Below are 10,665 nucleotides of genomic sequence, written 5' to 3'. Positions count from 1 at the left end.
TTCTATAACAATCCATATATCATGCAGACTTTCTAGCATATTTTCTAATATGACTAACAGGAACTGAATCTAATACAAGTGGAACAACTCTTTGTAATTCTGTCCAACTATAGTCATATTGCTGACGAGCATACCGTTTTGCTGCTCCCCAATACATTTCAATATAATTAAGTTCACAATAGAACTTTGAATAAAATATAACCTTATGACCTTTTGCTTCAATAATTTCTTAAATTAAAGGTTTAGTATCAAGAAAATCAGGTTAATTTGAAAGAATATGCCTTGCATAACATTGAGAATTAACATTATATTCATTATTACCACAATATGCTTTCAATATTATTAATGGCTATAAACCTCTTTCTTCTAAAATAATTTTCATTCCTTTAAGTTTTTTGCGTAAATTTTTATTATAATAATTATTTGGAAAATTCATATGTTGAATTTGTCCATTAAAGATTATATTACGTAATTTAGCCTGTTTCTCACTTAGATTCAAGTTTATATGATTTGCATTTAATGCATTATCAGCATATTTTCCATGACTTGAAGAATTATCAAAGGCAAATACAGCAATTGCACTTGGATGAGTTTTTTCAAAAATAAGTATAGCCCAATTTACTATCTAAATAATTACAAATATCAATGTCAATTACTAATATTTTTCAAATATTTTTTAATTTATATATTTATTACCTGCTCAAGTAACTTATCTATATTCCACCATCCATCAAAGTTTTTACAGAATCCCACTTACTTATAAGATAGGTCACATTTAAAGCCTAAGCGTAAAAATCATATATACGAGAGGCGATCAAAATTATCTGGCTACTTTAAAAATAAAAAATTTTTATAAAAAAAAAATAAATATTTAAAATCAATGTTTTTATTTATGATTTAATTTATTAAATTATGTAAAAATTAATAATTAATTCTATTACCATTTGCGGCAATAACTGCCTCAATTCTCTTAGGCATACTATTAACCAATTTTTTATAATATTCTGGAGAAATATCTTTCTATACATCTTTAACATATTTTTTAAGCACTTTAATATTAGATGGTGGTGGTGTATGACGGTGAACCATCATTTTCATCTCTGTCCAAAGGTTCTCAATTGGATTGAGATCAGGACTTTGGGCAGGCCAATCAAACACCACAATTCTAGCGTTTTCACGTGCAGCTGTAGCAACCTTTAAACGATGTGATGAGGCATTATCTTCTTGGAAAATCCCATTACCTTGTGAAAAATGCCTTTGTAAAGTAGGTACAACATAATCCTTAATGGTTATAAGATATATTCGAATTAGAACCGAACCATTTAATGAACATTTGTGCCTTCATTTCATAAAAACACCCCCAAAACATTTTACTAGGACTATGCTTTACAGTAACTGAAATACAATTAGGATTTAATTCTTCACCAGGTTCACGCCATATCTTTCCCTGATGTCCTTGTTGAAACTGTGTAAAAGTGCTTTCATCAGAAAAAAGCACACGTCTCCATTTTCTTGCACTCCAATTTTCATGCGCATAGCCCATTCAAGCATGGTAGCCCGACAATGTGCTTCTGACAGTGCAGGTTTTTTACGAGATATACAAGCTGTTAGCCCAACTTTCTTAAGGTTACAGCGTATAGTAATAGCAAAAACAAGTTGTTCTGTATGTGCTGTCCATATTGTAGCAAGCTTTTTTGTGCAAAGTCAGCAGTTTTTACCATTTTCTTGAACAAATTCTTTAAGCTATTGCTGAGCTGGTGAATTAAGAAGGGGTGGACGACCAGTTTGTTTTTTTGGTGTTAAGGAGTGTGTTTTATGAAAGCGCTTAAGTATATCATTAACAGTTGTTTTCCCACATCCCAACTGTTTAGCAATTGTATAACTTGATTGTTCACAATTATGCCCATAAACAATTGCATCACATGTTTTTGGGGTAAGTGGCTTCATATTTTTAGAAAGTTCTAGAAAATATGAAGTTAAGGGGTATGTTTATCATGATTATAAATACAAAATAATGTATTGATTACATCATGTTATTACGTCATAATCGGCATAAATTTGCCAAAACAAAGTGGCCAGATAATTTTGATCACCCTCTGTAAAATTCTTTGCAGATCCTATTATAAAAGGAAATTTTATGTTACATTGTTATGATTTTTTTTCTTTTTAGCTAATTAACCAATAAAATTTAAGAAAAAAGTAAGGTAAAAACTATTAGTAAAGGGCTAATTTTCTACAGTGACCTTTATTATAAGTAAGCAGGATCCTGTTTTTACCTGGATTAATCATTACACGTACTTCATGATACATAGAATTCCCAACTTCTTTTATTTGATCATTATTTAATTTTAATCTTCTAATAATATCTGTTAAAAAATCACTAATATGAATTAAACATCTCTGACCCTTTTTACGTAAAGGTTATTCTTCATTTGACATCCATCCAGATTTTAGGCTATCATTTGATTGGAATATAGTTTCATCATGAATAACAAGTATATGTAATTTTTCATTTTCATTTAAAATTGGATCAATTCATCTTTCAAGATTATTACTCTCAAATGTTGGCATTAGATTTTGATACCTAAAATAAAATTATAATATTATATAAATTATATTAATTAATTAAATTTATTTAAATCTATTATTCTTAGATAAACTTACATGCTAATTCTTTCAAAAAATTGTTTTCGGTATTCAACTACATCTGGTCTTTCATGTCCATCTACATACATTTCTTTTTGATATCTATCATAAACAAATCCCATTTTTTTCAACCATCTATTTGCTGTTCAAATACTTAAAATTAAAGTTATTGTTAATAATTAAATATTATTCAAAAACTTAAAGGTAAATATTTGATTTTTTACCTTATTGTTGTTTTTGTTTCAATTCCTAAGGATGGCAATATTTCTGACAACACATAATCACAAAAACTTTGAATTATTACATTATATTTTACTTTTCGTAAATATGATAAAATTTTAAGCCAAATATCTTCATTATCAATTAGACTTTTTCCTGGATATTTACCACGACCAATTTGTAGAATATTGTCATATAATGCATATGATTTAGCCCAAGTTTGAACACATTTTAAAAACTATTCTCCACAATTTAGTAATTGTCTAGCAGATTCCAATTTACAATAACCAGATTTCTGTAATTGAAAAAAGTATTGAACTGCTTTATATTGAACCTTTTGACCTGATGTTATTTTTTTATTAGTTTTAAGTTTATTCTCAATTTTTAAGATATATTCATCTAATAATTGATTGTTTAACTCATCACTCCCTTTTTCTTTTTTATCATCACCATTCCCTTCTCTTTCATCATCACCATTTCCTTCTTCTCTTTCATCATCATTCTTATTCAATATAAAAAATTTATCTAATGTTTGACCATTAGCCTTAATAGCTTCATGTATAGACTTCCTTTTCCTTCTTTTTGTTCTATCAGAATTTCCATGATATGTAAGTAGACGTTTAGATGGTTTTAAATTTTTTATATTATCAACTAGAATTTGAAATAAACTTTTTTTATTAAAGTATCCATCTTCCCACTCAAATCCTTCTTCATTATCAGAGGAATTATATTTTTTTTTATCATCTAGATTTTCAAAAAACTAAAAAAAAAGATTAAAATTATGAAGATAAAGAATATGATTTTTTCATTTATTTATACCTTTTGTTGCTTTACTTTTGCAGAAATTTTTGCTATTTTTCGCAAATGTAAAACTTTTTTTTTACTCTTGGCATTTTTGATTACAAATTGTCAGATCTTCATGTATTATTAGTTTATTATGTTGTAAACGGCCAAATATCAAGCATGAAAAGATGATAAAATTCAATCACCAAATATAATTGCCAAATATTAAGAACGAACAAATTAATTATGAATTGGCGTAGATGGATAAATGATTAGCCGAAAAGGATAAACATTTAGGCAGAGTAATGATCTACATGATGTAATATTTATCAAATGATTAACAAAGAACCAATAGAATAATTAGAGTCAATCAATTGCAGCCTAGCAATCTTTAACAATAAGAACAATTAGAAAGAATAATTATAAGCCACAAAAGATAAATCATATAAAATGGAGGAATAGCGGACTAAAGGAACACGCATAATGAAAATACATAAAAACAATAATATAAAAGATATTATAAAAGATAATGTAAAAGATAATATAAAAAGATAATATGAAAAGATAATATAAAAGATAATATAAAAGATAATATAAAAGATATTATAAAAGATAATGTAAAAGATAATGTAAAAGATAATATAAAAAGATAATATAAAAAGATAACATAAAAGATGGAATATAAAAGATGGATTATAACATATTAAAAATAGAAATATATTGAAAGATAGTGTATTAAAAAGATAATATAAAAGCATATTAAAGATAGCATATTAAAATGGCATATTAAAATGATAGCATATTAAAAGATAGCGTATTTAAAATATAGATAGCATATTAGAAAGATAGTTCAAAGATAATATGTAAAAAGAACATAAAAGATAGTATATAGATAGCACATATTAGAATAGAAAGTAGCATAAAATTTGTTTAAATAGAGAGCGGAATTCAAAGTAATTCCATATCTCAGAGAGATCGCACATCCACAATAAAAATATAAGTTTCATTTAATTATTTGTTAGTAAAGTTTAATATTAATTAAAGGTAATAGGTTCGCCCTAAACTTTAATTAATGTTTGCTTAATTAATTTTAATTGAATAAAATGAAAATTTTAAGATGAATTAAATATACACTTTTGAAAAGTAATAATTCGTAGCGAGAGCTATCGAAGTTTAAAATTAAAGGTAAAAGTGGATATAATTTGGAGAAAATTCAGAGAAGTTAAATTTATTTTATATCGTTCGACGTTTTATATTACTAACGCTATTTATGTTGTGAACCAAGAATGTTGTTGTTATATGTTGTTGTATGTTGTTTGTTAATTATGCCGTTGATTATTTGCTTGTTCGTTTAATTGTTCATTTGTTCGTTTATTCGTTCGTTCGACCATGAGAATGCCCGTTCAATGTGGCAACTCTGTAAATTGATGACAGAGGGAATAGAGGGATCTCAACGTACTATACGATATTTCATATAAAATTCATTATATTACATATTTACGATTTGGCCAAAATATTATAATGCAGGCCAAATTTATAAGGGTCAAATTGGAACCAGATATAGTAAAATTCCATATTTTAAAAGCCTATAACTTTTGATATAATAGTTCGATTTTAATTATCTCAGCGTAGTTGAATAGAGTTTAGTAATATCATCTCAATATTTTTTATTAATATTTGAAAATCATCAATTTTATTGGATGTCTTATGGTGTTACACACTGTACTCATGGACAGCAGCAATAATTTTGGCCAGAATTTATAATACCAGCCAGAATTAATGAATTACAAATCTGTGTAATATTAAAAATTTTTTATACCACTATAATTAGCCAATAACTAAACTATTTTTCTAGTATTATATAATATTAATTTAACTAGAATTACAAATTTAGCTAAAATTATCTAAGACTGTAAAATTTCATAATTCTAATTTTATTTAACATTTTTATTTAAAGTAATTTCATATTATTTCAGTATTATTTCAAATTATTGTTTAATATTTCTTTATAAATTAACTAATTATAAAATTTTAAATTAATAAAATATTTTTATATACAGTTAAATATTACTACAGATAAATGTGTTGAGTTAGTAAGACAATTTTTAAAATAAGATTCATTTTTTTTTAAAAAAATCAAAGAATTATTTAAATCAAATTATATTTATACTAAGATTTTAATTTTTAAAAAAAAGTTGTTATAATTATATAAATTTTATAAGGATTTAAATTTTATATGTAGGTGCATTGCAAATTTGCAATGCATCTTTTATAATATTTCATATATAAAAACCAAAAACACCACTCTAAATCATACTTTGATCTTTAAGTAAAATCATAGAATAAGCAAAATACATATAATATATATCTTTTAAAAGCTTTATAATATATATATAAAGTTTATGTGATATTTATTCAAAAATCAAAAAACTTAACAATGTTATATAATAAGAAATAATCAATATATTTAATATGAGAAAATTACCAAAAAGAAGATATATTATCATATGGAGTCTTTGCAATAGAAAGGTACGAAACTCAAAAAAAAATTTAATTTTACTTTATATGCTAATTATATTTTTTTTACTAAAATAAATGCAAATTTAATATTAATTTAATTTTTGATATTTTTTGAGTTTTGTATCTTTCTATTGTAAAGACCCCATATATTTGTGTAAAAATATTTTTTCCATTTTATAATATCTTAATTTTTTGTAATTTGATTTTGAATAATTTTCATTTTTTTTTTTTAACCACAATGTATTTATAAATTATTTAAAAATATTAAAAGTAAAATATATATAAAAGTACTACACTAAAAAAATATTTTTCATTTAAAAATAATATAAATATGAAAAATAATTTTTTATTTATTTTAAACTTCAGTTGGTCAATATATGATGCGAGTATTTTCAATGTTTTTACTTTTTAATATTTAAAATTTTATCTATAATGATCACACTTTAATAAAATTATATATTTATTTCTATAAATAATTTGTAAATTTTAATTATATAAATTATAATACTATGCTAAAAAAAACAAATAAAAATTTATTCAAATTCTAATTTAAATCAGATATTTTTTTTATTTAAATTATAATTTAAATAAAAACTGCAAATCCAGATATCTGAAAAAAAAATATTCAGTTTAATTTGAATACAGATTGAAATACTACTAAAAGATATATTAGTATACTCAACTTGTATTTATTAAAATTGATATTCTAATTAACTTTTTTTTTTATATAAAACTTATATATTGAATTGTATTCTATAAAAATATTAGACTTAAATTATTAGACTTAAAATTACCAATATGAGTTATTTTAGTGATATAGTCTGGTGCAAAAAGATTTGTACATCACTAAAAAAGGACAAGATTTACGCCAAAGAAAATTTTGTAAAACTAAACATAACGGGCTGAGATTTACATATTTATTAGTAAATAATTGCCTGAATTTGCTGATAAAAATTTTTTTTATTGTATGATACTTCCTTCTTCCTTAAAATGAAGTGGCATACCACTAACAGACAATGAAAAACTAATGATAATAAAGTATGCATAATTATCTTCTAAAGGCTAATTTTACAAAATAAAGTCATCTGGAACTTAAATTACGCAAGTAAGTTTCTGAAACATTAATTGTATCAAGGGTACAGTTGGAAGCATTACATTAGACTGGAATAAGTACAGTGATTGCACATTTACACCACATAAAACACTTTGGATGGCCTAATCCAACTTCAAGCATGAAAAACTGGAAGTCAATATTGTTTTTCAAATGAATTACGAAAACTAGAACTATTGGAGCTGATTTAAATGCACAAGAAAATGGTACTATTTTCTTGCATTAAAATAGCAAAACAATATGATCATGAAGTTTTTATATGTCACCTATTATTATGAACTACAGCCAATTGAAGGTGTTTAAGCAGTTGTAAAAGGTGAAATTGTAAGATCCTAAATTATTGCCTGTTTGAAATATACTTTTAAATGCATTAAAAAATGAAGTCAACTTAGTAAAGATTATAATGAATTTTAGAAAAAAGTGTTTAAAATACCAAGGCATATTTTAGTATATATTGAGGCTAATGAAAATATCCAATTAATTAATAAAGAATTTAATAATTATAGTGAATCTGATGGTGATGCACAATTTGGTATAATAATAATATTATAATATTTCCGAATATATACTAATAAGATTTATATAAAAAAAAATGAAAAAAAATTTCCTATTGACATTTATTTTGATGTACAAATCTTTTTGCACTGGACCATATTTAAAATTCTAGAAGTACTGATTTAATTTAGTGTTCCGCATAAATCAAATTTCTTCTCTGAAATTTGATTTGATTTGAACTCAATTCGGACTCAATTCAACCTCCAAAAATTATTATTTCAAGATCTAGTGATCTAATTTTAATGATTTTTTTTTAATCGATAGCTGATAGGTCTCGTTACCCTGATCAAATAAAAAAAGATTATCAAAATCAGACTGCTAGATTAAAAGATATTTGCAAATACGGTTTTATTATTCAGGAGCAATTAGGGTCATACCATGTCATAAATCAATTTGTGCGAAATACTAGATTTAAAGTAAAAATTTCATATCTAATAAAATACCTGAATCTTATAATATGAAAATACTAATATTAAGGAATATTATAGACCGTGCAGTATAGTAAATACAGTCAGTAAATACGTATTACTGCGTATGATATATAGAAAATCGGCATACTACTGCGCATTTCAGGTGATCGGGTTTAGAGTACTTCACATGATAAATGATTTATGATGTACGGTAATGATTACATAAGTTACACAAAAAAATATAATATAAAATGACTCATTTGATTTATTTGATTTTCAACGCGAAAAAAACTAGTCAATATGGATGAACTACGAGCTTTACGACACCAAAAGGCCTTAGAATTACTAGAAGAGCCTGGAATGAGAGAATCTTTCAGGAAAGATTTAAGTTTAACTGCATTAAAAGAGTGGGAAGAAGCCGGAGAACCTTTTGAAGAGGACGAAGAAATATTAGGTATTTATAATTAATTAGAACATTTGAAAAGTCTCGAATTTTAAACTTTATCTGTTAAACTTCTAGCATACCTCGAGTACAAGAAAAATGAAGCTTGTAAAAATGGTACTGACTCTGCTAACTCTGGATCAGCTGATGGAGTTACTAGACAAGGATCAATTGGTAATAAGTCTATTAATATACTACCCGATTTAATAAAGCCGATCTCACACAAAATTTAACTTTCTAAGAAATCGGAGAATGAAGTTCTGTCAATAGAGGTAAACAAAAAATTGGAAATAAGTATAGGATTTATTATCCCACAACAATCAGAAGACCAAAAAGGAATGCCCGTCTCCTGCTTCCAAAACCAGAAGACAATCAATTACCACTACATAAGAACGATAAATGTAGTAGTAAAAAAACAAAATCAAACAGAATTTCTGTCACAGTCAATATTCTTAACCAAAATACTCAACAGCCTAAGAGCTCTTGATCTCTTAGACTTTTACATCAAGAGAAATTTGGAAGTTAACATCAGAAAATTTGCTGCTGGTAAATTGAATTTAAATCCGTCCATTCAACCTAATAATTTAGTTTATAAGTCCTCTTGTTTATATGTATTAGTTTTACCCCAATGGCATCATCTGATGCTTTGACATATCAGAAGTCGGTTATTCAAAGCAATTGTATTTTTTGATAATCATGATAAATATGTAGAATTTTTAGATATTTTTTATAACAACTTTATATCTAGTATATAAGTAACTTCTCACAAACATACATTTCATAATTATAATCTCAATCTTGCTTTTCTTTTCTTATTATACCAAAACATAGATAATGTAAAATTAAAACTAATGAATAAAATTTATAAATTAGTGCTAGTTGCAATTTTTTTATATATTCAAAAAATAATTTCGCATTGTGAAAATCATTCAAACACAACTTGACGGAAAATCTTTACAGATTCTTTATTAATACAATCTTATCTATCTACGAAGCATTTTAACAATTATATATTTAATGTCATCCCAAGAAAAACCCGTAATAGTTGATAGTGAAAAAGTTTTAACTCATTTTATTATTGCCCTACCTTTGTCTGCATTCACATCAATGCTACTAAAAAGACCATAGACTTTTCGAGCTCTTTCAGTTCTTTTTCGAAGAGCTTCATCTTTGGCAACTAGAGAGAGATGCCAAATCACCATGATTTAATGATCTATAATGATCATACCGTTCCTTCAATGCTACTCCAAAATCAAAATAATAGCAAAGAACTCTTGCGTTATCTTTAAGCTTGTTTCACCATCGATAATTTTATTATATAGGTTGAGGAAAATATTTGAGTCACTGTTCGGTCTAGGGGTGGGTTTGGTTAGCAAGATTTCTTCATTTCCAGGATCAGCGGTAGACAATTCTTTAATATCCCGATCAACAGTCTTCTTTATTTTTTTACTGGAAGTAGATGCGAATGATTCATTACTATCTTTTCTAGAACGTTTCTTCTGCGTGGTACTCGATGTGTGGTCACCTGTAGACTTAGATGAGACATAAGCAACACTTTGCTCTTCTGGCGCAATGTCTCTAGAGTTATTTGGTAACCCAGATTCTTCTGTAAGCGCTTCATCATTGATATCAACATTCATGAGGGCTGTCATGGATGATGTTCCATTAAAAAGATCTGGAGAGAGAAAAGTTTCGATATCTTTATTACAACTATCATAAGGGCAACTCGATTCACCATCCACCAGATTCTTTTTAAGACATTGTTGGTAAAAGATGTGTCCACACAAAGCTAAGGTACTTTTGGGATATTAGTGTTCTCACCGGAAGAGGGGGAGCTGTTAGCTTTGCTAATGATATTTATTGCAAGAGTTTCGATATGTGATTTATCTATACTGCCTCAGTGCAGGATTAAACTTAGTAATAGACCTTTTACCAGCTTGTTTTTATATCATATAAATTTCGCAGAAAACAGTTCCCAG

General features: G+C 26.1%; 4 protein-coding genes across 4 annotated transcripts; 1 reads left to right on the top strand and 3 right to left on the bottom strand.

The window, feature by feature from the left end:
- Positions 1 to 19: 19 nt before the first annotated feature.
- On the bottom strand, positions 20 to 944 carry OCT59_005325 (uncharacterized protein; the record flags this gene model as incomplete). Its single annotated transcript, XM_066138304.1, has 3 exons — positions 20 to 228; positions 358 to 625; positions 942 to 944. 3 exons carry the CDS (start codon positions 942 to 944, stop codon positions 20 to 22), a joined length of 480 nt encoding a protein of 159 aa, XP_065997456.1.
- A 1,591-nt stretch (positions 945 to 2,535) lies between these two features.
- On the bottom strand, positions 2,536 to 3,758 carry OCT59_005324 (uncharacterized protein; the record flags this gene model as incomplete). Its single annotated transcript, XM_066138303.1, has 5 exons — positions 2,536 to 2,584; positions 2,665 to 2,781; positions 2,871 to 3,103; positions 3,200 to 3,625; positions 3,750 to 3,758. The coding sequence occupies 5 exons, from the start codon at positions 3,756 to 3,758 to the stop codon at positions 2,536 to 2,538; spliced, it is 834 nt and encodes a 277-aa protein (XP_065997455.1).
- A 4,786-nt stretch (positions 3,759 to 8,544) lies between these two features.
- On the top strand, positions 8,545 to 9,173 carry OCT59_005323 (uncharacterized protein; the record flags this gene model as incomplete). The annotated part of the gene is made up of 3 exons (XM_025311649.2): positions 8,545 to 8,698; positions 8,765 to 8,867; positions 8,945 to 9,173. The coding sequence occupies 3 exons, from the start codon at positions 8,545 to 8,547 to the stop codon at positions 9,171 to 9,173; spliced, it is 486 nt and encodes a 161-aa protein (XP_025169495.2).
- A 754-nt stretch (positions 9,174 to 9,927) lies between these two features.
- Positions 9,928 to 10,338, bottom strand: OCT59_005322 (uncharacterized protein; the record flags this gene model as incomplete). The annotated part of the gene is made up of 1 exon (XM_025311648.2): positions 9,928 to 10,338. One exon carries the CDS (start codon positions 10,336 to 10,338, stop codon positions 9,928 to 9,930), a length of 411 nt encoding a protein of 136 aa, XP_025169494.2.
- Between the last annotated feature and the right edge of the window lie 327 nt (positions 10,339 to 10,665).

Source organism: Rhizophagus irregularis, chromosome 13, assembly GCF_026210795.1.
Source record: "Rhizophagus irregularis chromosome 13, complete sequence".
In the NCBI taxonomy this organism is placed as follows: domain Eukaryota; kingdom Fungi; phylum Glomeromycota; class Glomeromycetes; order Glomerales; family Glomeraceae; genus Rhizophagus; species Rhizophagus irregularis.
The sequence above is the reverse complement of the archived record's forward strand: the minus strand, read 5'-3'. Positions and strand labels throughout refer to the sequence as shown.